General features: G+C 46.4%; 3 protein-coding genes across 3 annotated transcripts in view; 2 read left to right on the plus strand and 1 right to left on the minus strand.

The window, feature by feature from the left end:
* The window catches only part of LOC309569498 (NACHT, LRR and PYD domains-containing protein 12-like), a 1,417,729-nt gene that overhangs the window by 1,217,988 nt on the left and 171,885 nt on the right, over nucleotides 1-27,856 (minus strand). The window lies entirely within an intron of this gene.
* LOC309569875 (serine protease inhibitor A6-like) lies at nucleotides 8,904-9,597 on the plus strand (the record flags this gene model as incomplete). Its single annotated transcript, XM_082275866.1, has 1 exon — nucleotides 8,904-9,597. Exon 1 carries the CDS (start codon nucleotides 8,932-8,934, stop codon nucleotides 9,595-9,597), a length of 666 nt encoding a protein of 221 aa, XP_082131992.1. The 5' UTR covers nucleotides 8,904-8,931.
* Nucleotides 10,588-27,557, plus strand: LOC309569523 (serine protease inhibitor A3N-like). The gene is made up of 3 exons (XM_082275388.1): nucleotides 10,588-10,864; nucleotides 12,614-12,761; nucleotides 27,313-27,557. The coding sequence occupies exons 1-3, from the start codon at nucleotides 10,662-10,664 to the stop codon at nucleotides 27,508-27,510; spliced, it is 549 nt and encodes a 182-aa protein (XP_082131514.1). The 5' UTR covers nucleotides 10,588-10,661; the 3' UTR covers nucleotides 27,511-27,557.

Consider the following 27,856-nt stretch of genomic DNA (forward strand, 5'->3'; position numbering starts at 1 on the left):
CCCCCTGGAGACTTGAAGGGTCACACACCACACAGTGGTAACCAGCAGAAGGCATGGCAGAGTTATCTGCAGGCATATGACAATGGATGAATAAAGGGGGTGATGAAAATCTAGAAGCACCTGGGTGAAGGGGGTAACTATTCAAATTGATAAACATTTCAATGAAAGAGGGTCTCACTATTATGTCACAGTAAATCTATAGGAAAGCTAAACAAAGGTCCTTACTACTCAGAATTACAAGATAAGCAGTCATTTGAATGCATAGGTTTTAAAAGTACACGTGTTTCTTTCCCTACCTGGGTCCACATTAATAAAGTATAATCACAGAAAGCCAGGAAAGCTGGTCCATAGCCTTATACGGAATACGCTTTATCCATTTGGAATCCCCATGGAAGGCCGTCCCAGAAGCAAGAGCAACAGGACCAGATTTTCATTATGGACTTTCATACTATTATTATTGGACTATTGAGAACTCTTATACTCATTTTTTTTTTGTAGTTTGGACTCGTAGTATTTTTTTTTTCCCCCCATCATTGTGGAGGTATTACATCCAGAACAAGTACCGTATATACTCGAGTATAAGCCGACCCGAGTATAAGCCGAGGCCCCTACTTTTAGCACAAAAAGATGGGAAAAATCATTGACTCCAGTATAAGCTTAGGGTGAGAATGCAGGGCGGCGGGCATGGTACAGGAGAATGCAGGGTGACTGGCATGGTGCAGGAGAATGCAGGGTACTGGCATGGTGCAGGAGAATGCAGGGTACTGGCATGGTGCAGGAGAATGCAGGGTGACTGGCATGGTGAAGGAGAATGCAGGGTGAATGGCATGGTGCAGGAGAATGCAGGGTACTGGCATGGTGCAGGAGAATGCAGGGTGACTGGCATGGTACAGGAGAATGCAGGGTACTGCATGGTGCAGGAGAATGCAGGGTGACTGGCATGGTGCAGGAGAATGCAGGGTACTGGCATGGTGCAGGAGAATGCAGGGTGACTGGCATGGTACAGGAGAATGCAGGGTACTGGCATGGTACAGGAGAATGCAGGGTACTGGCATGGTGCAGGAGAATGCAGGGTGACTTTCATGGTACAGGAGAATGCCGGGTACTGGCATGGTGCAGGAGAATGCAGGGTACTGGCATGGTGCAGGAGAATGCAGGGTGACTGGCATGGTGCAGGAGAATGCAGGGTACTGGCATGGTGCAGGAGAATGCAGGGTGACTGGCATGGTACAGGAGAATGCAGGGTACTGCATGGTACAGGAGAATGCAGGGTACTGGCATGGTGCAGGAGAATGCAGGGTGACTTTCATGGTACAGGAGAATGCAGGGTACTGGCATGGTGCAGGAGAATGCAGGGTACTGGCATGGTGCAGGAGAATGCAGGGTGACTGGCATGGTGCAGGAGAATGCAGGGTACTGGCATGGTGCAGGAGAATGCAGGGTGACTGGCATGGTGCAGGAGAATGCAGGGTGACTGGCATGGTGCAGGAGAATGCAGGGTACTGGCATGGTGCAGGAGAATGCAGGGTGACTGGCATGGTGCAGGAGAATGCAGGGTACTGGCATGGTACAGGAGAATGCAGGGTACTGGCATGGTGCAGGAGAATGCAGGGTGACTGGCATGGTACAGGAGAATGCAGGGTACTGGCATGGTACAGGAGAATGCAGGGTACTGGCATGGTGCAGGAGAATGCAGGGTACTGGCATGGTACAGGAGAATGCAGGGTACTGGCATGGTACAGGAGGATCCGGGGTTGTGGGCATACTACAGGAGATGCAGTGCTGTGGGCATGGTACAGGTGGACCATGCCCGCAGCACTGCATCCCTTGTAGTGTGCCCGCAGCCCTGCATAATGGCAGGTAGTGAAGCTGTTTCACTTACCTGTTCCAGAGGCGCCTTCATTTTAAAAATGGCGCCGCCCGGCGCCGACACGTCATTGCGCACGCGCCGCCACCGCTCGTATAATTTTCGGCTATTCCCGGCCTCTCCCGAGCGGCGGCGGCGCGTGCGCAGTGACATGTATGCGACGGACGGCGCCATTTTTGAAAGCTTAAGCCCGTCGGAGAGGACATTTTTTCCTTGACTCGAGTATAAGCCGAGGGGGACGTTTTCAGCACAAAAAAATGTGCTGAAAAACTCGGCTTATACTCGAGTCTATCCGGTAATGAACTGCTGACACTGAGATCCAGGAATGTGGGTCTGTAGAGACGGAGAGTTTATAGAGTTTTTTTTTCAACTAGTGTTATTTCAGATAGCAATAACAAAAGCTCAAAAGGAGATTACACCTAAACCATTACTGTATTTTATGTGGGGCCTTTGCTTTCTGCAGGCCCCAAGCGGGCATCTGTTGCCTTATGAGTTAGGTGGAATCTCCCTTACCGTGTTGTGATGAGGAGGAGTTATGTATAAATCTCCATCAGCAATTGTAATATTAATGTAAATATATACAGTATATGTATGAGATATTGAGTTTTGATTTTACATTTAGTTGAGATAGGATTGTCAATTATATGAAGCTGTGTGACTTTCAGTCGGCAGTCAGTTCTAGGAACCTGTTTAACAAGTCCATTTAAAATGCATGCCTGAGCTACCAGGGGGCAACTGCTATTTACATGTAAACACATACTGATAGTATCATCCTGTAACTACATCTCTGGGAGCCAGACTTTCTGGAGCCAATGCACCACAGGTAGGAGTAAATTCCCCCCCCCAACAGAGAGGAGTGGTTAGAAAGAGGCCTAATTATGGGAGGAGGAAAGTGTCCAATCCTGGAGGAGATACGCCCACAGGGAGGAATAGGGCATGATAGCTGAACCAATGAGAATAGCCCTATACAAGGCTATGGGAGATGGGTCTATATTAACAAAGGTGTAGAGAGAGGGACTTCCTGTTTGGCATGGGAGAGCAAGAGGAAGCACTAAGGGTAATTATGAAGGAGTAAGGGTTACATTGTATATTCTCTTTGTGTCGGTCATAGTGTGTTTGTATATGAGTATATACTCTAGGCATTGTATTTGTTCGGTTAGACTAGGAATAGTTTACATTTTGTAGCATGTACAATAGTTAGATTGTTGTAAATTAAGTAGGCTTTTCAAACTATATACCAATAAATAATTGTTGTGTTAAAGTTTTCATTCAAAGTCATAGAACTCTCATTTTTAACCCAAATATTGTCTGAGATAAATTAACTCCCATATCTTTCGGGTAACACGCCCCAAAAATTGGAAAGGTGTATCTCACACGTACCGATACAGACTATGCCGCAATTTAATTCTTTTTACCCCAGAGGGTGTAGATTGAATAGCAGAATAGAAAATATGATATCAAAAGGTGTATCTGACACGTACAAACCCAGACTAGGCCCCGATTACAGTTTTTTGTACCCTAAAGGCAGGATGAGGAGTAGGAGGAGTTCGGAACAGGCAGGAGGCAAACTGAAGCACCCTGCAATCCTCTGCGGTGTAAGATGCGCCCCACAAATTGGAAAGGTGTATCTCGCACGTACCGATACAGACTATGCCGCAATTTAATTCTTTTTACCCCAAAGGGTGTAGATTGAATAGCGGAATAGAAAATATGATATCAAAAGGTGTATCTGACAGGTACAAACCCAGACTAGGCCCCAATTACAATTTTTTGTACCCTAAAGGCAGGATGAGGAGTAGGAGGAGTTTGGAACAGGCAGGAGGCAAACTGAAGCACCCTGCAATCCTCGGCGGTGAAAGATGCGCCCCAAAAAACGGAAAGGTGTATCTCACGCGTACCGATACAGACTATGCCGCAATTTAATTCTTTTTACCCCAAAGGGTGTAGATTGAATAGTGGAATAGAAAATATGATATAAAATTGGTTATTTTTCAATAGCACATGTGAACACAGCAGTGTCTTATGTTTTATGTCACGGTCAGCTCTGCAGCAGGCTATGAAGGAAAAAAAAAAAGAAAATTCCCCTTTAAGTTTGTAATTTTTAACCACTCTACAACCGCTCACAGTAATACTACTGCGGCAGAGTGGTTCGTTATCGTCCAGCGACGTAGTATTAATGTCGTTGCACACTCCCCCTTCTGGGCGGCGCTTGCGCGCCGCCGGAGGCTCGCTCCCGCTGTTTTCATTCACAGCTGGAGTCGGGCCAGGGGAGGAGCAGCGGCGTTCGCCGCTGCTCTTACCCGATCGTCGGGGATCGAGTCTGGAGATCCGCCCGCTGTGTGTAAACACAGCGGGCGGGTCTCCATAGTGACAGGGAGTGACAGATCGGACTGTTCAGCATAGCTGGACATCCGATCTGTCCATGACTCACTCAGTCACCTCCCCCCCTACACGTCAGTAAGCACCAGGCATACATTAACCCCTCCCTCTCCAATAAAATTAACCCCTTCCCTGCCAGTGTAATTTTTACAGTAACAGTGCATATTTATAGCACTGATTACTGCAGTAATGTCACTGGTACCCCCAAAAGTGTCAAAAATGTCAGTCAAGGGTCCGATCTGTCCGCCGCAATGTCGCAGTCCCGCAAAAAAAATCGCAGATCGCCGCCATTACGCGTTAAAAAAAAAACACCAAAAATGACAGAAATCTTTCCCTTTGTTAGTAAACGCAATAACTTTTGCGCAAACCAATCAAAATACGCTTATTGCGATTTTTTTTACCAAACATATGTAGCATAAAACAAATTGGCCAAAAATTTTTAAAAAAATTGTTTTTTACATCTTTTTTGGGGGGAATTTCATATAAAAAAATGTTAAAAATATTGTTATTTTTTCAAAATAAACGCTCTTTTTTTGTTTATAGCGCAAAAAGTAAAAATCGCACAGGTGATCAAATACCACCAAAAGAAAGCTCTGTTTGTGGGAAAAAAAGGACGTAAATTTCGTTTGGGTACGGCGTCGCACGACCGCGCAATTGTCAGTTGAAGTCGCACAGCGCCGAATCGCAAAAAGTGGCCTGGACGGAAGACAGCAAAATCCTCCGGTGGTAAAGTGGTTAAATAGATTAGTACAGACTATGCCACAATTTAATTTTTTTTTAACCCAAAAGGATGTATATTGAATAGTGGAATAGAAAAAAGTGTATAAAATTGAAAATTACTCAATAGCACATATGAACACAGCAGTGTCTTATGTCACGGTCAGCTCAGAGTCAGCAGCAAGCAGGCTATGAAGGGGGGAAAAAAAAATTCCCCTTTAACTTGTAGTAAAATATAGCTGATGAATGCTGCACACAACAGACTGATAAAAATAGATTTTTTTTCTCCCTCCTCCTCAGTGGGCTCAAGTGAGGGCAAAAAGATTGTTCACTGTACCACCCCCCACACAGCAAAATCGATGTAGACTGTCCCTGCCTAATCTCTGCAGCCTGTCCCTAAAATGCTCAAAAAGATCGTTCACTGCACCACCCTCCACACAGCAAAATCGATGTAGACTGTCCCTGCCTAATCTCCAGCCTGTCCCTAAAATGCTCAAAAAGATCGTTCACTGCACCACCCCCCAAACAGCAAAATCGATGTAGACTGTCCCTACCTAATCTCTGCAGCCTATCCCTAAAATGCTCAAATAACTTTCCCTGCCTACACTCCGACCTGTCCCTGCATTCTTTTTGGACACAATTTTTCACTGTCTGTCCCTAATCAGCAGCCAGCACGTATGATGTGTGCTCTCTCCCTAATACTACAGCAGAATGACGCAGGGCGCTGGGTCTCGAACTTATAAAGACATGGTCACATGCTTCAGATGGCCAATCACAGCTACTAATACATTAGTAGGTATGGCTGGGATGGCTTAAGGCACACCAGTTAAACGCTTGTTGATTGGCTGTTGAAAGCCCGCCATTAAAAGCGCGCCATTACATACAAAACAGGAAATAAAATGACCGAACACGGATTTTAAACCCGAACATACAGTAAAGTTTTCGGGTCTGTGTTCGGGTAACAAAAATCCAATTATTCGGTACGAACCTGAATAATACAGTCCGTGTTCGCTCAACACTACTGCTGAGTACTGTGAGTGTCTGAGTATTGTGGGTAACTGAGTACTACTGTGTATTGCAAGTGGTTGAGTACTGCTGAGTATTGCGAGTGACTGAGTACTGCTGAGTATTGCGATTGACTACTCCTGGGTAACTGAGTGATGTGGAATACCTTAGCAACTGAGTGTACCTTGCGACTGGGAATAACCGCGTGTCTGGGAGTACCTTAGCGACTGGTTGTACCTTGCGACTGGGAGTAACTGTGTAACTGGGAGTACCTCGCGACTGAGAGTAGCTTGCGACTGGGAGTAACAGTGCGACTGGGTTTACCTTGCAACTTCAAGTAACTGTGCGACTGGGTGTACCTTGCGACTGGGAGTAACTGTGTGACTGGGTGTACCCTGAGACAGAGTACCTTGCGACTGAGTACCTTAGCGACTGGGAGTAACCTTAGCGACTGGGAGTGACCTCAGCGACTGGGAGTGAGCTTAGCGACCAGGAATACCTTGTGACATTGGGACTGGGAGTACCTTAGTGACTTAGAGTACCTTAGCGACTCGGGAGCACCTTAGTGACTTATTAATACCTTAGCGACTGGTGAGTACCTTAGTAACCGGGAGTACCTTAGCGACAGGGTGTACCCTAGGTGTAGTACCAGCGGAGATTGAGGTAGTGTAGGTAATGAATAGCAGGTCATTATCCTGAATATCCCCATAGAATAGAGGGTAATAATGTCCGACAGGATTAGGGATGCCACTCAGTGCACTTCTTGCTGCATGTATGCGTTCCTTAATGACCCAATCGAGGGCGAATACTGCTGTGCAAGATGTGAGTGACTTGTTTCTCTGGAAGCTCAGATCCTGGATCTAGAAAACAAGGTGGCAACACTGCGTAGCATCAGCAACCTGGAAAGGAGCTTGGACATTACCCAGCAGGTGCTGACAAGGGCCAGCATAGAGGAGGGTGGAGACGTGGAGACGCAGGCACTGGAAGTAGGCAGTTAGGTGACAGTTAGAAGGAGGGGAAGAGGAAAGAGCACTAGGAAGGCCAGTCCTGAGTTGGTACACCCCAACAAATATGCCAAGTTGCATGATGATGATGAGGGGCGGCAGTGCTGGAGCAGGCGCCCTCCACCAGCTGCCGGGGTAGTGGCGGCTCCAGGAAGAAGGGGGGCCATGACTCAGGAATGGTTAGACAGGTAGTGGTAGTAGGGGACTCAATTATCTAGAGGACAGAGAGGGCAATCTGTCAAAATGATCGTGCCGAACAGTATGCTGTTTATCGGGCGCTCGAGTTCAGCACATCACGGATCGGGTGGGCAGATTATTGGGCGGGGCTGGGGAGGACCCAGCGGTCATGGTGCATGAAGGGCACCAATGACCAAGTGAGAGGAAGGTGGAGGATCATAAAAAATGATTTCAGGGACTTAGGGAATAGATTGAGGAATAGGACCTCCAAGGTGGTTTTCTCTGAAATATTGCCTGTACCTCGAGCCACACCAGAGAGGCAGAAGGAGATTAGGGAATTGAACAAGTGGCTGAGGAACTGGTGTAGGAAGGAGGGGTTCGGGTTCCTGGAGAACTGGGCTGAATTCTCAGTCTGCTACCGGCTCTTTAGTAAGGACGGTACTGCACCATAATGGGGATGGTACAGCTCTATTGGGGAGAAAGATGGCCACAAAGTTGGAGGGGCTTTGAAACTAGGTGTTGGGGGGGAGGGCTCTGAATTAGAGTCAGTTAGTTGGGAGCAAAGGACAGAAGGTATTATTGGGGTCAACAGCGACAGTAGAACCGTAGCGACAACCACAGGGGGATCTGTGCGGACAAACCTCAGACCAAACAGGAATAAACTTAAGTATAATTCTCTATCCACTTCTACAAAACTAAGAGGGGTATATGCAAATGCCAGGAGCTTAGCTAATAAAATGGATGAGTTGGAAATGTTAGTACATGAGGAGGACATAGACCTTGTGGGAATAAAAGAAACTTGGTTTGACCCCTCACACGACTGGCTGGCCAATATCCAAGGGTACTCTGTGTATCGGAAGAACAGGGAAGGAAAAAGAGGGGGAGGGGTATGTCTCTATGTAAAAAAACAATGTAAGGGTGGTAGAGAGGAGTGACATTATGGAACGGATGAGTACGGAGTTGGAATACGCGTGGGTAGAACTCCATAGAGAAGAAGTAAAGGGGAAAGTAATAGTGGGGGTATGTTATAGGCTGCCCAACCAAAGGGTTGAGCTGGAATTTCTATCACTGTTGGGTAACGCAGCAAAGCTGAGGCCAGTCATCATATTGGGGGACTTCAATTATCCCGACATTGACAGGAAAGAGGGGACTGCACACTCACTATATATATATATATATAAAAGGTTTGGGGGTTCTAAGTAATTTTCTAGCAAAAAATACTAATTTTTACTTGTAAGCAACAAATGTCATAAATAGGCCCGGTCTTGAAGTGGTTACTAAAGACTGTTGGGTTAAATGAAGAACCGTGAACATAAGTGTGGGGCACGAACAAGACCTTACTTCTGCAATTTACGAATGTAAATCAGGTTGTCAGCTTTCCCTTTGCTGGACTACAGACATCCCCTCCCCCCCAATCCAACGTATGGAAGAGTTGTTCTGCAGTCCAGTAGATGAGAACCTGTAAAGGGATGCAAACATTTCTTGGGATTTGAGTGCAGAAGAGGCAGCACTGAAGCTCATTACATTTCTGGCAGATTAACAATTTTAATTAATTTGCAGCATTTAAAGTGGCAAAAAATTGAGGAATTTGGATGTATTTCAAAGATGTAAAGATTTTATTACTCATTTTTCTCAGACATACTGTATGTACATTTTAATGCCTACACGTTGATGTTTGTCTCAGTCTCATGTCATGTTACTTTAGTTTTATCAGGGATTGAAAACAAAAGCTCAACAAACACATTGTCATTACCTGCAGGTGAGCGTCTATACTGAGAAGACATGAAGTTCCTCCTGATTTTGCTTTTGCTCATCCCGGTCATAACTGCTTCATATTACCACAAATCTGAAGAGTCCCATGAATGTGGAAAGAAAGCCCAAGTCCTAAAAGAGGCAGTAAAAGGAAATAATAAATTTGCCTTCAATTTCTTCAAGCAACTGACCTCCACGTCTTCTGAGGGCAAGGATTCCCCACCCAAAAATGTTGTTTTCGCACCTTTCAGTATTTCTTCTGCTTTTTCCATGCTGTTGTTGGGCGCCCAATCAAAGACCCATCAGGAAATCTTGGAAGGTTTGAGCCTGAACAACACGAATAGCATGGAAAGTGAGGTCCATCAGGCGTATTCCACTCTTCTCCAACTGCTGAATGAACCAAAAAGCAGCCTTCAAGTGAACATCGGCAATGCCCTTTTTGTACAGCAGACACTGACCTTGCTGAAGAACTTTGAAGATGATTTGAAAAATCTTTACCATGCTGAAATTAGGAAGACCAATTTTAATGACCTACAAGAGACTAAAAAAGAAGTAAATGAATATGTGAAGAAAAAAACTGAAGGCAAAATTAAGGAACTTGTCGAAGATTTTCCTCCAGATACTAAGTTAGCCCTGGTCAACTTTGTTCTTTTTAAGGGTAAGGCATTGTCACCTGGAGTAAATAATTACATTTAGGTTGCTACCAGGGTTGTCAGCGCTACCGGTTCTCCCCTGCTAAATAGCAAAACACATTCCCTTATTTAAACACTTCCCGACCACCCGCCACCTTTTTACTGCGTCAGGGTGGCTCCTCTGCGCAAACCGACGTAGATCTACGTTGGTAGCGCGCGGGAAGCTAGGGCCCCCTCACTCGGCAGCGGGGAAGCCGATGCGCGGGTCAGGCGGGTCCGATTGCCGCCTGACACCCACGATCGTTCCCCGCTGAGAGAGAAGGATGGTCGGCTGTAAACACAGCCGACCGTCCTTCTCCCTGGGATGATCATAGAGCCCATGTGGTCCTGCTATATAGGATCACAGTTCTCTATGGTCATTCCACAAGCCCCCCCCCCAGTTAGAAACACTCCCCTAGGCTCACATTTAACCCCTTGATCACCCACAGGGATAACCCCTTCCCTGCCAGTGTCATTATTACAGTAACAATGCATATTTTTAGCATTTTTTTTGAGAATGTCATATAGCAGAATGTGAAAATATTGTTTTTTTTTTTCAGAATTGTCGCTTTTTTTTTGTTTATAGCGCAAAAAAATCGCACAGGTGATCAAATACCACCAAAAGAAAGCTCTATTTATGGGGAAAAAAAGGACATCAATTTTATTTGGCTACAGCGTCGCACAACCGCGCAATTGTCCGTTAAAATAACGCAGTGCCGAATCGCAAAATAGGGCCTGGTCATTAAAGTGATTCATGTACATGTACGTCGTTTCGTGTAATAGAGCCGACCTGCCGCTGTAAAAGTTCGGTAGCTGGTCGGCAAGAGGTTAAAGAGACAAAACATGGGAAATGTGCGTGTATTGTTGGGATATATTGCATTTGTTTTTTTCGAGACATTCGCTTTCATGCCACTGAGCATGTTTTATATATGGCATGAAATCTAATAATTGTGTGAGATTTTTTATCCATTAACCAGAGATCTTATTGGGTTTAAAACTCATATATGTTTTATGTTATTAGGAGAATGGCAGAATACTTTTAATGCAGCTCTTACAAGAACCAGGAAGTTCAATGTGGATAAGTACACAATGGTGGATGTTCCAATGATGCATCGCAGAGGAGAGTACAACAATTACCGTGACACAGAGCTTCCTTGTACAGTGGTTGAGCTTCCATACAATGATAAAGCATCCATGATTATCGCCATGGCTGACCCAGGCAAGATCCATGAAGTAGAGCAAGGATTGTCTGCTGAGACCATACAACGATGGAGGACATCATGGAGTAAATCGTAAGAGAAGAAAACCCTAAACCTAGTTTACTTGCATATTCAAATGTAAAATCATTAATATATTATTGCATTACATGTATCTACTTTGTATATCCTGATGGGCCATTTGCCAGCTGAAAGTGGAAAGGGAAATTGCTGTGGTTGTGTCTTCCAAAAAAAAGGATGGGATCGCGTATATACTCATTTTAGCTTACAGGAGAAAGAAAGCCAAAGACAGGGACCAGCAGTGCTGTGATGCTGACTAGTAGCCCAAATGGTAGGCAGTAGGCAGGACAAGGGCAGGCAGGAGGTGGGAAAAGGGCAGACAGGAAGAAGGTCAAAGGGAGGCAGGAGGTAGAATAAAGGACAGGCAGGAGAGATGCATGTAGAAGGTTGAACAATGGCAGGCAGGAGGCATGACATAGGCTGGCATAAGGTTTGGACAAGGGCAGGTAGGAGGCAGGTCAAAGGCAGGCAGCAGGTATGACATAGAAGGCTGTACAAGGTCAGAGAGGAAGGAGAACAAAACCAGGAAGGAGGTGGAAAAAAGCATACAGGAGAAAGAAAAGCAGGCAGAAGGTCGAACAAGGGCAAGCAGGAGGAAGGACAAAGGTAGGCAGAAGGTTGAAAAGGGTAGGCATGAGTTAGGAAAAAGATAGGCAGGAGGTGGGCAAAGGGCATGCAGAAAGCAGGACACAGACAGGCAGAAGGTTGAAAACGGGCAGGCAGGAAGCAGGATAAAGGCAGGCAAGAGGTTGAACAAGGGCAGGCAGAAGGCATGACATAGGCAGGCAGAAGGTGAGACAAGGACAGGCAGGAGACAGGTCAAAGGCAGGCAGCAGGCATGACATTGGCAGACAGAATGTGGGACAAGGGCAGACGGGAGGCAGGACAAAGGCAGGCAGAAGGTTAAACAAGGCCAGGCAGGATATGACACAAGCATGGAGAAGGTAGAACAAAGGGGAGGTAGGAAGCAGGACAAATGCCGGCAGGAAGAAAGGCAAGGGCAAGGTCCAAACTGCAGGTTCTGAAGTGTTCTCGATGCTCCAGGGCTCTGCCATGTAACCAAAATTATTAAGATTTATAGTTTATAGCACAGATTCTTTTAGCTAAGCTGCCCACCGGCATGACTTACAGTTTTGATGCTATTAGATCCTTCTGACACTCAGGTACTGGCACTGTCGGAAAGAGAGGTCAGAAACGACAACCCTCTTGGTTTTTATATTTTGACAGGTTTCTTCATTAAAGCTGGACATGCATGTTACAATATAATTATATAATCTTTTAGATCTACCAAAAATGTTGTGAGGAAAGTTATAAATTGGTAATAGATTGAATGGCTTGTTTGGGTACATCGTTGTTATTAAAGCCCAATTCCTGTACAGTGCCTGGAAGTGGAAAAATTAAACCTGAAACTGGACATGAAATCTATAGAAGATTGTGCAGAGGTTGTACAATCAGATTCTAATGCATGTGGGGCTACCTTTAGGGTGAGGGCTTACCTAAATAATCCATTCAGTTTATAACACTCTCACTGCATGTTTAATGATAAATTGTTCTGTCTTCTATATAATGTCAGGACATGTATGGATCTACAATTTTATTTCCCCGGATCAACAAATATAAGGGTGTCTAAGCTACAGTTGGGGTGGATAGAGAAGGTGGTTGAAGTTGTCCTTTTTTAATCCCAACCATTGTTGCAGCTATTACAATTTTCCTGTTCTCAAAAGCTTCATTGTTTTTTTTTTTTTTTTTTTTTTAACTTTACAGGACCATTGGACTTTATGTACCCAAATTTAATGTTACCTCCAATATAAACCTAAAAGAAGAGTTACCTAAACTTGGCATCAGAACCCCTTTCACCGATGCTGCAGACTTCTCTGGAATAACTCACGATTTTGGGCTTACAGTGGGATCGGTAAGAGTCCATTCCATTTATATTTCCAGTATTGAATTTATATTTGGCCCATAAATATGGTGTCACCTCTGACCTACTATCCTCTAATAAGACAATGATAGTTCTCTCATAGAAAACTGCTGAAATAATAACATGTCAAGAAATCTAAAAAGTTCAGAGATACCGCATTATGCCCAGTGGATGGTGCAGAGTATCAGAAGATAAGTATAATCCTCAACACTAGTGATGGACGAACATCGGCCGTGGCAGTTCGCGAATGTCAGCTGCAAATTTTCTCAAAAGTTTGCGAACCGCAAGTTTCGTGGCAGGCCCCATTGACTTTAATGGGAGGCGAACTTTAAAAACCTTTAGGTCATATTTGCAGCAACAAAAGACATACTAGCTGTGCACAAATAGTCCCAGCACATGGACAATGTCATAACAGAAGTATTGCAATTGGAAAAGTTGCTCTAAAATTTTTATTTATTTTTTTTACAGCAAAAATTATTATTTTTTTTTCATAAATCAGCCAGAACTGACAGCAGCCGGTAAATACATGTCAAATACATATAGGGCCCATTCACACATCTGTAAAATGGGTCCGCATCCATTCCACAATTTGGCAGAACCTTTACAGATCCATTGATTTTCAATTCCAGTCTAAAAAATTAGGCATTCACAGGATAAAGAAGTAAGTGTCGGCCATTCCAGGCCCCAAAAATTAGCCCACATGGGTTTACCTGACAGCTAAGAAATGTAGTATTTGGTGGCTGAAGGTACATTAAGCATTCACAGGATACAGAAGTAAGTGTCGGCCATGAAAGGCCCCAAAAATTAGCCCACATGGGTTTACCTGACAGCAAAGAACGTAGTATTCTGTGGCTGAAGGTACATTAGGCATTCACAGGATACAGAAGTAAGTGTCGCCCAGTATAGGCCCCAAAAATTAGCCCACATGGGTTTACCTGACAGCAAAGAAAGTTGTATTCTGTGGCTGGAGGTACATTAGGCATTCACAGAAAAAAAAAATTGTTGGCCATGAAAGGCCCCAAAAATTTGCCATTCAATGGACATGAAATGCCTTTTATGCCGCTGTACCAGGACCAGGATTTGTTGTGGGTGGATGGAGGTCTGGCGGATATTTGTGGCCTGGCATGAGGAATTTCAATGAAACATGGTCTACTGGTCACATGTGTTGAGTTCCTCAGAGATCCATGCCTCATTCATTTTTATAAATGTGAGGTAGTCTACACTGTCATGAGCTAGGCGAGTGCGCTTATCGGTTACGATCCCCCCTGCTGCGCTGAACGTCCTTTTGGACATGACACTGGACGGTGGGCAAGCCAACATTTCCATTGCAAATTGTGCAAGCTCTGGCCAGAGGTCAAGTCTGCCCACCTAGTAGTCCAGGGGTTCATCACTCCTCAGAGCGTCCACATCGGCTGTTAACCCGATGTAGTCGGACACCTGTCGGTCTAGGCGTTCCCTGATGCTGGATCCGGAGTACAGCTGTTGATGGTTCGGCTGAAAGAAGGATCTCATATCTGAAGTGACCAAGACATCTTCCAACTGCCCTCTTCTTGCAGGCGCTGTTGGATTGTTACCCGCAACTGTATCTCTGTGACTGGAAATTCCTTTGCAAAAGCAAAATGCAGCATTTCCCGCAGCAAGGCCTGGAAGTGCTGCATTCTGACCGCTCTCTGTGATTGTGGTAACATTTCCACCATTTTTTGTTTGTACTGGGGGTCTAAGTACGTTGCCACCCAGTACTAGTCCTTGCCCTTTATGCTTTTTATACGGGGGTCTCCCTTAAAACCCTGGAGCACGAAGGCCCCCATTCACATTAAACTGGAAGCGGTGTAGTGGACTGCTTCCAGCTCATCATCCAGGATAATGTCATCCTCGTTCTCCTCCCCCCATCCACGGATAACACCAGGAATCCCAGAAAGGTTTAAAGCATGCTCTTCTTGCTCCTCCTCATCCCCCCCAGCACCATCCTCCTCTGATTCCTCTTCCTGTTGACTTGTCTCAGATGGAGTAGCACCCCCTGGGAATTCATCCAACATTGCGACTTCCCCATCTTCCTGCTCCTCGACGGCTTGATCAATGACACGACAATGCACACTCCAGAAGGAAGGCGTAAGGTACGATGTCACTGATGGCGCCGTGGCCGTGACTTACCAGTTTGGTGATCTCATCGAATGGCCGCAGAAGTTTGCATGTGTCCCGCATGAGCAGCCACTGGCGAGGTGAAAAAAACCCAAGCTCCCCAGAACCTGTCCTACCGCAGAGTTCGTACAGGTAGTCGTTAACTGCACATTTCTGCTGGAGCAGCCTATCAAGCATATGCAACGTTGAGTTCCATCGCGTCGGGCAGTCACAAATAAGACGTCTGAGAGGCAGGTTGTGTCGCCGCTGAATGTCAGCAAGGCGAGCCATGGCTGTGTAAGATCTTCTGAAATGGCCTGAGATTTTCTTGGCCTGCCGCAAGATGTCCTGGACCCCAGGGTGTTTGGCAACGAATCGCTGCACGACCAAGATCAGGACGTGTGCCATGCATGGCACGTGTGTTATTTTGCCCTGTTTCAGCGTGCTCAGCAGATTGGCACCGTTGTCGCACACCACTTTACCAACTGTCAAATTCAGCGGTGTCAGCGACTGATCTGCCTGTGAACGCAAAGCTGAAAGGAGTGCAGGACCAGTGTGGCTCTTGGCTTCCAGGCACAATAGACGCAGCACAGCATGGCAACGTCTCAGCTGGCATGTCGAATACGTTCTGGGGATCTTGGACAGCGCAGCGGAAGAGACGGTAGCAGCGGAAAAGGAGGAGTCAGCCGAGAAGGAGAGGGAGGATGGATGAGGAGGAGAAGAAGAGGCAGGCCTCCATGCAATCTGTGGCGGTACAACCAAATCTACACGGGTGCCACGGGTTACATGCTTGACGGCCGTCAGAAGGTTCACCCAGTGGGCAGTAATAGTGATATACCTTCCCTGCCCATGTTTGCTAGACCATGTGTCTGTGGTCATATGTATCTTGGCACCAACACTGTGTGCCAGAGATATATTCTCTTGCCGCTGAACATGGCCATACAGCTCTGGAATGCCCTTCTGTGAGAAATATTTCCTGCCTGGGACCTTCCATTATGGTGTTCCAATGGTCACAAATTTACGAAAGGCCTCCGAGTCCACCAGTTGATATGGCAGTAGTTGGCGGGCTATCAGTTCCGACAAGCCAGCAGTCAAACATTGGGCAAGAGGGTTATCCGGCGTCATCATTTTTTTCCGCTCCAACATTTGGGCCACAGAAGCCTGCCTTTTTCCAGAACAATGTGACGACTGCATCATGGAAGGTGGAGTGGAGGACAAATGTGAGGAGAGAGGAGAAGGAGAAGAGGCTGGACGGTGAGAGCCTGGAGTGTGGCTTTGTGGGTTCTGACGGCGTTGCTCCCACAAGTGCCTTCTTAAGGCGATTGTCCCTAGGTGAGTGTTGGGCTTACCACAACTTATGTGTTGACTGCAAAGGCTGCAGATGGCAACACTGTTGTCAGCAACAGACACATTAAGAAAAGCCCACACTGTGGAGCCATGTGCCGGCATCCTGGGAGCGCCAGATGTGACTGTACATGGTTGATGGCTCGCTCCTGATACATTTGCAGTCTGCTTTGTACCTCTTGTGCAATACAAGTTCTGCCTGCCTCTCCTCCCTATCTGCCGGTCCATCTCTCCCTCTGAACTCTCCTCCTCTTCCTCTCTTGTGGGCACCCACGCGATGTCCATAGACACATCATCATCCACGTCACCTTCCCCACCACTAACATTCGAGATCTCGGAGTAGGCAGCAACAGCGGGGACAAACCTCCTTGGGCTGATCTGGGTACTGTCGTCAGACTGCTGAGTGGTGGCTGTTGCTACCTCCTCTTCCTGATCCGATGCCAACAATGGCTGTGCATCGCAAATGTCTTGTGATGGATCGAAAAATAATTCCAGTGACTCAAGCGGAGGGTATGTGGTGGTGTTTGTGGTGGTGTCTTTGGGGGTGCACACAGCAGAGAGTGAAGAGATGCAGATAGAGAGCATGAGGAGGGTGCAGAAGAGGAAGGCTGAGTGAGCCACTCAACCAAGTCTTGTGCATCCTTTGACGTAATCGAACGCCCCTTCTGAAACTTTACACTTTGGCTCCGGCCTACTGCTCCTGCCCTACCCCTGCCACCCCTGCGTAAGTGTCTGCCTCTTCCTCTGCCTGTCATGTTTTTAAATTACCCTTTGACAAAAGTCTCTAGAGAATCGCAGTATATCTGGAAAAAGGTATATAACACCCGGCTTCAATCTGTGGTATTGGGGGGCCACAGGTTTATCACACCAGTTGTTCAAAAAATTGGCCAGTGAGTTTGGCACTGTGTGTAGCACAGTTAACACAGCAAAAGAGGCCAAATTTTTGCAGGACTAAAATACACTCTTAGAAAAGTATAATGTGAAATAACACCCCACTTCAATATGTGGTATTGGGGGGGCCACTGGTTTATCACACCAGCTGTTCAAAAAAATGGCCAGTGAGTTTGGCACTGTGTGTATCAGAGTTAACACAGCAAAAGAGGCAATATTGTTGCAGGACACAAATACACTTATGAAAGTATACTCAGATAACACCCCACTTCAATATGTGGTATTGGGGGCCACTGTTTTATCACACCAGTTGTTCAAAAAATTGGCCAGGGATTTTGGCATTGTGTGAATCAGAGTTAACACAGCAAAAGAGGCAATATTGTTGCAGGACACAGATACACTTGTAAAAGTATACTCAGATGACACCCCCCTTCAATATGTGGTATTGGGGGGGGCCACATGTTTATTACACCAGTTCTACAAATAATTGGCCAGTAACTGTTGTCACTGTGTGTAGCAGAGTTAACACAGCAAAAGAGGCTACATTTTTGCAGGACTAAAATACACTTTTAGAAAAGTACTGTATACAGTTAAATAACACCCCACTTCTTATGTGGTATTGGGGGGCCACTGGTCTATCACACCAGTTGTTCAAAAAATTGGCCAGTGAGTTTGGCACTGTGTGTATCAGACTTAACTCAGCAAAAGAGATAATATTGTTGCAGGACACAAATACACTTGTAAAAGTATACTCAGATAACACCCCACTTCAATATGTGGTATTGGGGGGCCACTGGTCTATCACACAATTTATAATACATTAAAAGTGCTTTTGTCAGGGGGCGTGGCCTGGCGCAGCATGTGAGAGGACGTGTGTGAGAGGAGCTCCGCCGGACCGATATCCTTTACCGCTAATCCTGCAGCCCTCCGGGCACGATAATCCTCCCTTCACCTCCCGCACACCCGCGGCACTGACCTCCGCATGTCTCCGCCGAAGAAAGGCTCTGAAGCTGCGGCAAAACTGGCTGCATTCCGGAGGCTGGAGAAGGAGGCCCCGATCCAAGATGGCGCCGGCCCGTCGCTTGTGGTGGAGGAGCCTGAGAGCCCTGCTACATCCAAGGTTTTGGAAGCGATTGCCACTTGCCAGACCATGCTGACAACTAAAATCGAGGAGGTGAAGGTAGATATATCTTTGATGCGTCAGGATATGCAGAAGCTAAGGGACAGAGTTGGTGAGGCTGAACACAGGATTAGCGAGGTGGAAGACTCCCTCCCCCCATTGCAAAGCTCCTCAGACAGGCTGCAGCAACAAGTACACCTTATCCTACAAAAACAAGATGACATGGAGAATAGGCTGCGCCGCTGTAACCTGCGGTTCATTGGCCTCCCGGAGGGCTCTGAAGGTGCAGACCCCTCATCCTATTTGGAACAATTGCTCACTCAGACATATGGCAGAGAATCCTTTTCACCCACTTTTGTTGTGGAACGTGCACATCGCCTCTCAGGGCGTCCCCCCCCTCAGGGTGCACCCCCCCGCACGTTCATCGCTAAATTCCTGAACTATCGGGACAGAGATGCCATATTACGCCTGGCCAGAGTTAAGGGGAACATTCCATTTGGAAATCACAAAATAGCGATTTTCCCGACTTCTCTGCTGAGGTCCAGAGGCGCCGCAAGAGCTTTTTGGAGGTCAAACGCAGGCTGCGTATCAAGAATATCAAATACTCTATGTTGTATCCGGCCCGTCTTAGAGTGGAGGGTGAGGACCGAGCCCACTTCTTTGAGGATCCGGAAGCCGCCATCTCCTGGTTAGAAGGACTGGAAGCTAGAGCCTGACCACCTTGCCCTGGCGACTTCATGATACTTTCTCCCTGATTGCCTATACCTTAAGCTGCTGCAGAGGTGGAGGGGGGTTTTGTAGATCCTGCGGAACTCAAGACTTTACATCCCCCTTCCCCCCCCCCTCCCCCCTCATTTTCCTGCACTACTGCTCCTGTGTTTGACCGGTGGAGCGCCCTAGCTCCACAGATGGAACTGATTTTTCTGTTCTCTTCCTATGGATTTCCACCTGCCCATAGGCTTTGCTACCCAGCGATACACCTGTTGGTTTTCGCCCCCTACACCCGCTAAGGCGTGTGTTTGTGCCCAACTCCCCTGTTGCCCCCTGCGACTTCTGCTGGACCTGGGCCCCCGGGCCCCCTTGCTTGTCCTAATTGTATTTTGCTGTATTTTTGCTGACTACCCTGGGGGTCCGTGGCCTCCTGATCTTGCTCTTTACCAGTCGCATGTGGGCCTGTTCTGGTTGCGGCACTTGTTTGGGAACATGCCCGCACAAGTTGGGGTTGGTGCAGGGCAGGGAGGGGGGATTGGGGTATTACCATTGTTTACAGTTTATATTTGGTACAATCTCTATACTGTTTCTGTTCTATGCACATTGACCTCAAGTAAAAACTATCTGCTCTTTTGCTGCCGTTTATTACTGCTAGTGTATGACCGTGGACTTGTTAGTTCTGTGGCCTTGTTGCCTGAGATCCTGGGAGCCTCCGCTCCACGCTCCGTATTACCCCTGCCATGGCCGCATTGAAATTGTTGACGTGGAATGTCAGGGGTATGCGCGATAAGATTAAACGGACGGCTGTCTTTAATGTTTTACGCCGTGTACGGGCTGATATTATAGTTCTGGTGGAGACACATTTGGAGGGCCGCATACAACAGTCTCTCAAACGGCCCTGGGTTGGCTGGGTGCAGCACTCTGCATATAGCTCGCACTCCAGGGGTGTGGCGCTTTTGGTGGCCAAATCGGTACATTTCCAGCTCCTAGGATCTCAGGTCGACCCAATGGGTAGATATGTCTTTCTCAAAACGTCAGTCTATGGGGAATTGATGCTGCTGATGGCTTTCTATGTGCCCCCCCCTTACTCTGCTGTGATTATTATGGAGGGACTGGCGTTTATGGCACAATGCCCGGGGACCCCGGTGATCTGGCTGGGTGACTTTAACAATGTGATGGACTCGGGTCTGGATAGATCCGGTGGCGCCTCCCAGGCGCCGCCGGGGTCGTCCCCGACCAGGTTCTCCCGATTGTTGGAGAGCTTTGGTTTGGCCGACTCTTGGCGCAGCAAATACCCCGCTCAGCGCGCGTACTCCTGTTTCTCGGCTGCACACCATTCTATGTCACGCATTGATCTGATATTGCTGTCTCGAACCCTGCTCCCCAGGTTACTGGCGGCAGGCTTCGCCCCACGGACTCTGTCTGATCACTGCCCTTTATTGGATACTGTTGTCTTTGCCCTGCAATAGACCTCTCCCGGCCTGGCGCCTGAATCCCGCCTGGCTCCCCTTGGTGTCTGATGGGAACGACATTGAGGGGACCTGGACATAATTCTTCTCTGATAATGAGGGCACTGCCTCCCCGGCTGCAGTGTGGGAGGCATTTAAACTGTTCGCCAGATCCACTATGATTTCCAAAATCAAAGCTGTTAGAGCGCGGGCTGCTGAGGAGATCTCCAGGGGAACGACAAATCTAATTGAAGCTGAACAGGCCTTTATGGCGGACCCGACTCCGACACATGAATCCCAGTATAAATTGACCTCTAAAGTCCTTTCCCAACTTGAATATGAGAAGGCGAAATCTAAGATGTTTTTTCAGAAGCAGAATCTGTTTGCACATGGAGAGCGGGCGGGGAAACTCCTCGCATATTTAGTCCATTGTGAGGATAGGCCCCCGGTAGTTATTACTTTAAAGGATGACCTGGGTAATGAGATCACTGATCCTGCTGCGGTGACACAGTGTTTCCGATCATTTTTTAGTACACTTTACACCTCTAGGGCCCCCGCTGACTGCACTGACATGCATGACTTTCTGGACTCTATTGACTTTCCCACTTTGACACCCGACCAGTTGGCGACCCTCGAGGCACCCATCTCTGTGGAGGAGATTGCAGCAGCCGTGTCCAAGTTCCCTAGATCTAAGGCCCCCGGCCTAGACGGCCTCCCGATTGAATTCTTCTCCCAATATTCGGAACTCCTTTCTCCTAAATTATTGGCTTTGTTTCAATCTCTATTCAAAGATGCAACCCTACCCCCTTCTATGCGGGAGGCGCTAATTGTGCTCATCCCCAAGCCGGGCAAGGACGTACACGCCCCAGAGTCTTACCGTCCCATCTCTTTGCTCCCAGTAGACACTAAAATCCTTGCAAAAATTTTATCCCTCCGTCTTAACAAGGTGATCCTTTCACTCATACACTCGGACCAGGCCGGGTTCATGCCTGGGAGGAACACCTCATTTAACCTTCGCCGGTTATTCATGAATCTCCAGGCACAACACGACGGAATGGGTGGCAGGGTGGTGGTCTCATTGGACACGGCTAAAGCATTCGACTCGGTAGAGTGGCCATTTCTATGGACCTGCCTGGACCGATACGGCTTTGGACCTAATTTTATTAAGTGGGTCAAACTTCTATATAGCGCCCCGGTAGCTAGGGTCCTGGCAAACGGCTGGCAGTCGACCGCCTTCCCTTTATCCCGTGGCACTCGACAGGGGTGCCCCCTCTCCCCCCTGCTGTATGCCCTGGCCGCGGAACCCCTGGCGATGGCCATTAGAGCACATCCCGGGATTCGTGGCCTACGTAAGGGACCGCTGGAGGAGAAGATCAGCATGTATGCGGATGACACTATGTTATATTTGGAAGACTCTCGAGAATCCCTACTCACGGCCCTTTCTTTAATTGAACGGTACGGACGATTCTCCGGTTTTCAGATAAACTGGGATAAGTCACAAATTCTCCCGCTTGACGAGAGCCCGCAGGCGATCGCCCCCGCAAACCCGGCCTTACAATGTGTATCCCGCATTAAATACTTAGGGATTCAAGTGACAGCTAACTCAGCAGATTATGTCCCGGATAACGTTCAACCCTTGTTCCCTCTGCTTAAGGCTAAAATTCAAGTATGGTCCAAATTACCTCTGGGAGTGATGGGTAGAGTCAATTTAATTAAAATGATTCTCCTTCCCAAAATTCTCTATGTTGTATGGCACTCTCCTACTTACCTGCCACTCAGGCTGTTTAAGCAGATGGAATCACTCCTCAAGACCTTTGTTTGGGGTGCTAACCGGCACAAGATCTCCTGGCGCAAACTCAAGAATCCTACAAATCTAGGGGGATTGGCCCTGCCGGATTTTAATCTGTACTATCTGGCAGCTCAGTTGTCCCAGTTCTTTCACATAGATAAAACGGATAGAGAACGCTTCTTGACCCTGCTCTGTCCTGGGTGGGCTCATCCCCTCGGGGACCCCCTCCTAGTTATCCTTAGGGGCGTCAGGGGCTCGCCGGAGCCCCTGTGCCCCAGATCTCTTCTATACCACTATTGTCGGATCTGGGAGGTGGTAGCGTCCAGGCTTCGGTGCCCTCCATTCCACACATTCACCCCTCTGTGGCATAATAGTACATTGCGTGAGTTCCTCTCCATCCCTGACCTGTCGGTATGGAGCGGGAGGGGTATTCTTCTCCTTAGCCATATCTCCACGACCACTGGTCTACGGTCTTACGAGACCTTGCAAGACCAGTTTGCGCTCCAGGGCCCCATGCACTACAGATACTTACAGCTCTCCCATGCCTATAGATCTCAATTCCCTGACGGCCCTCCTGAGATAGAATCGGTTACCACCCTTGAGATTGTTAAAAGTACAGAACCCAGTCACCTCATTTCCATGTTCTACTCTGAACTTCACACACCTTCCTCGACCACTTTGGCTTTTGCACTTAAGACCCGCTGGGAGCGCAGTGTGGGGGCCATGGAGGATGAGGAATGGGAGGATGCCCTGGAGACGTGCCGCAGAGTGTCGCCAAAACTGTCGGATCGCCTAACCCAGACCTTTATAATACACCAGGCTTATCTCACTCCACTTAGACTGTCCAAATATCACCCTGACTTGGTCCCCTCTTGTCCTATGTGCGGAGACCCTGATGCTTCCTTCTTTCATCTATTGTGGAGCTGTCCCCAATTACAGACTCTATGGCAACAAGTAGTCACATTTCTGCACGACAAAATGGGGTCTCCTCTACAACTCTCCCCTAAGGAGTGTCTCCTGGGGGTCTACCCGGATGGAGAGATGCCCAAATCCACTGTCATATTTCTTCAGGAAACTTTGTTTATAGCACGTAAATTGATAGCCAGGAGGTGGATGAGACCTACTCCTCCTACTCTAGGATTGTGGATTAAGGAAATTAATAGTGTCATTCCATTTCATAAACTTTTATATAAACATAGGGGGTGCCCTCAGAAGTTCAACAAGATTTGGGACAAATGGGTGCAGTGCCCTGATACGGCTCAGTAGTGCAGTGGGTAACTACTTTATGCTGACCGCCCCTGTTAAACCAATATTGTCTGTTTGAGTTATGGGCCGACAGAGAGTCACTGACTACTGCCTTATTTTTACTATGTCTGTTCTGTTTCTAAGTGTTAATCACTGTGTATATTTGTATTTTTGTACCTCAATGTGTTATGAATCTGATCGCAGTTTCAATGCACGGTTTATTTTTGTATTGTACCAAAAGTTTCAATAAACCTCACTGTTTTAAAAAAAAAAAAAAGTGCTTTTGTCACTGTTTGTAGTATTGCTGCAGCAATGCTGAGTCACCACACCTGTCACAATGCTGCACAGTGCACAATACAAATCCACTATAAAATGCTTTCTATATTACAAATTATATTATACCGTGGATTACACCCCTATATAGTGCACTGCACATCTTTACCAAATAAATTGCAGCCCTTTAAATGACTTTTGTGGACATTAACAGAGCGATTTGTGTCACTGTTGATCTCTAACTGTCCCTAAAGCACAGACTGGATACCTGTCCCTAAACTGAAAAGAGACTGTAGTGAACCTATACCGAAATACCAGCCCTGAAAAGGACTTTTGTGGATCTTAACAGAGCTATTTGAGTCTGGCAATCTCTCCCCCATGAACACAGCCAACCTCTCCCTACGCTGACAAAAAGCTGAATGTGAAATGGCCGCCTGCTCTGGTCTATTTATAAGGTAGGGGGCATGTCCATGTGCTGAAATGTCTCAATTGGCTGTCCCGTTCCACCTGACGGCTGTGTCATGGGTCAAAATTCTCCCCCATGTAAACTAATATGGCCGCCGCAAACAACGCCATGTGTTCGCAAAATTGCTGGGTAGCGAACAAGCAAAATTCCCCGTGAACCGAACCGAACCGCAAGGCCATCTCTACTCAACACCACCTAATGGTCATAATGTGGTATTTTCCACAATCGCACATTCGAACTGCAGAGATTATAGCCAGAGAACCTTTGACTTTGCCCCATTGACACAAAACACATTTTTTACATGTGAATTTATAGTCCCAAGCTGGGACAAATTTTAAATGTTACCTTTGGATCACCACCATGTGAAGGGAATTTGTTGCAAGGTTTTAAACCTTTTTTACTGTAAAACTAAAAAGAAGGGAAAGAGGGAAACGAAGAGGAAGAAATGAAGAGGGAAACGAAGAGGAAAAAATGAAGAGGGAAATGAAGAGGAAGAAATGAAGAGGAAGAGGGAAATGAAGAGGAAGAAATTAAGAGAAGATGAAGAGGAAGAGGGAAATGAAGAGGAAGAGGGAAATGAAGTCTTTAAGAGGAATAAGAACAACAGAGCTGTTGCTTTATAATGTTATGCTCCCTCAAGAGCTGTGACACCAACAAGAGTAACAGAGCAATAATGGCCAGAGGGGTCTCTCAGCTCCAAGTGTCATCTTACAGCAAATTAAGTAAAGCTAAATAAGGAGATAAGTATATTTTTACACATAAAGGGTAGGTAGCCCTTCATAAGTAGGTAAAGTGAGATGACATATTCTGGTGCTCTTTAACCACTTAAAGACCGGAAGGTTTTACCCCCTTAATGACCAGGCAATTTTTTGCGATTCGGCACTGCATTATTTTAACTGACAGTTGCGCGGTCGTGCTACGCTGTACCCAAATAAAATGTATTTCTTTTTTTCTCACAAATAGAGCTTTCTTTAAGTGGTATTTGATCACCTCTGTGATTTTTATTTATTGTGTTATAAACAAAAAAAGATTGACAATTCTGAAATATATATATATATGTTTTTTCACTTTCTGCTATATAACATTCCCAATAAAAAAAAAAAATATATAAAAAAAGAAATAAAAATAAAAATTTTTCATCATTTTAGGCCAATTTGTATTTGTGTCTCTGTGAGATGGTTGCAGTTCCATCTTTGTTACATTTTTATATCACTTTTGTTCCAGTATTCTGACTGATAAGTAAAGCTTTACTGATCTTCTTGTAGCCTTCACCTTTCTTGTGTAAAGAAATGATTTTCTTTCTCAGGCCTTGTAACATTTCTCTTCCATGTGGTGCCATTGCTGACACCATGAAATGGGAGGGGCTTTCTTTATTAAGCAACACCCTTTTATAATCACCTGTCTGTTGGACACCTGTTTAATGAATAATTACACTCACCTGTAGTTGAATTCTTGGTAATTAGGAGTCTGTTGTCCAAAATTTAGCTTTGCTTCTAAGATTTTCATTGGGGTGTGTTCATTTTTGCAACATTGACTTGAATGAATTTGTTAAGAAAAATACTTTTTTTTGTGTGCAAATTAACAAATGTTGGTTGCAATTAATGGCCCGCATTTATGGGAGGATTTTGTAGTATGGAGTCCCATAGAGAATGTTGACTCCGAAAAGAAAGTAAAGGTTTTCTGACAAATCTGTTGGGGTGTACTCATTTATGCTGAGCACTGTGTGTATATTATATATATATATATATATATATATATATATATATATATATATATATATATATATATATATATATCCCACATTAGAGGGCCCCCATCACATTAGAGGTCCTCTATCACATCGGAGGGCCCCCATCACATCATAAATCCTCCATCACATCAGAAGCCCCCCCCCATCACATCAGAGATCCCCCCACCACATCAGAGTTTCCCTTTCACATCAGAGGGGCCCCACCACATCAGAGGTCCCTATCACATCAGAGGTCCCCCAGCACATCAGAAGGTCCCGTATTACATCAGAGGTTCCCCATCACATCAGAGGTCCCCTTCTAAATGCTACTTAGCAGTGGGAAACCTAAACCTGGGATGTTGCGCACACAAACAACTTGATATCAACTTCATATTAGAGTCCCCCCTTGACATCAGAGGTCCCCCTTAACATCGGAGGTTCTCCTTCACATTGGAAGTCCATCTTCACATCCGAGGGCCCCATCAGGTCAGAGGGCCCCCCATTACATCAGAGAGCCTCAATCAAATCAGAGATCCTCCATCACATCAGAGTTTCCCCTTCACAAACGAGGGCCCCCATTATATCAGAGGGCCCCCATCACATCGGAAGGCCCCCATCACATCAGAGGGTCCCCCATCACATCAGAGATTACCCTTCACATCAGAGGGCTCCCCCATCAATTACATCGGATGCCCCTCATCACATTGGAGGTCCTCTTTCACATCAGAGGGCACCCCCATTACATCAGATGCCCCCCATCACATCGGAGGTCCTCCTTCACATCATGAAAGCACACAAGTACATCAGAGTTGCTCCTGTACATCAGAGTTCCCTATAAACGAGTACCCCATCACCACAGAGTGCCTCCATCACAGAGCCCCACAACCACACAGTCCCCTTTTCCCATTTGAGCCCTACTTTTTGGCTTAAGCAGCATGGCAGAGGAGAGGAAGCGGAGGAGGTCTGAAGTAGGTGGACTTCCATATTCTGCTGAATATTGGGGGCAGCCCTGCATGCACCCCCAGAGTCATGCATCGCCATGGTGCCATCATCATAGCAATGAATGACAAGGTGCGTCCTGGATCCAGAGGCTCATTGTTGTCATGGTGCTGAGGACCATCTCGTCCACACCACTGCAACTCATAGTTCTGATCCAGGGCAAACCGGGTCCCAAGCTCGTGGCACGTTGGTTGAGAAATACTAGTCTTGCCAACAGTAAGTAAAAGTACTGGTAAAAATTATTTAAAAAAAAAAACACAATTCTATATACAATACACTTCATGGTCTTTTTTTTGTACTGATTAGAAATCCCCATTACCCGACACCAATCATCTTATATAAGTACAGCTGAGCAGGTTGTGTTTGCTGATTATTTGCTGACGTTATCATGTCTGTTATTATATTTCAGGCCGTGCACCAGGCTGTAATAAATGTGGATGAAAAAGTGACAGTGGCCGCCGCAGCCTCCGCTATAGGTTTTAAGTTACTGTCAGCACCCCTACCCTTATCCATATCCATTGATAGGCCATTTGTTTTCTTCCTCATTGAGCAAAAAACCGACATCGTTCTTTTCATGGGGACGGTCATGAATCCTGCGGGGGAATAAACCACAATGTTCCCATCTCTGCCACAATGTAACATTCCTGTGGATTAAATAAATCTTAATAAATAAAAGCTCTGCACTCTCCGGATGGTTTGTCAAATAATTTGATGCATGCGACTTCTAGTGACCAATGGGCTGACTTTCAAATACACTGCCTGGCCAAAAAAAAAAGGTCACACATATTTGGTTGGCTTTGATTACGGCACGCATTCGCTGTGGCATTGTTGTAATAAGCTCCTGGAATCTCACAAGATTTATTTCCCTCCAGTGTTGCATTCATTTTTCACCAAGATCTTGTATTGATGATGGGAGAGTCGGACCACCGCGCAAATCCTTCTCCCGCACATCC

Source organism: Pelophylax lessonae (assembly GCF_965119305.1).
Source record: "Pelophylax lessonae genome assembly, chromosome: 13".
NCBI lineage: Eukaryota > Metazoa > Chordata > Amphibia > Anura > Ranidae > Pelophylax > Pelophylax lessonae.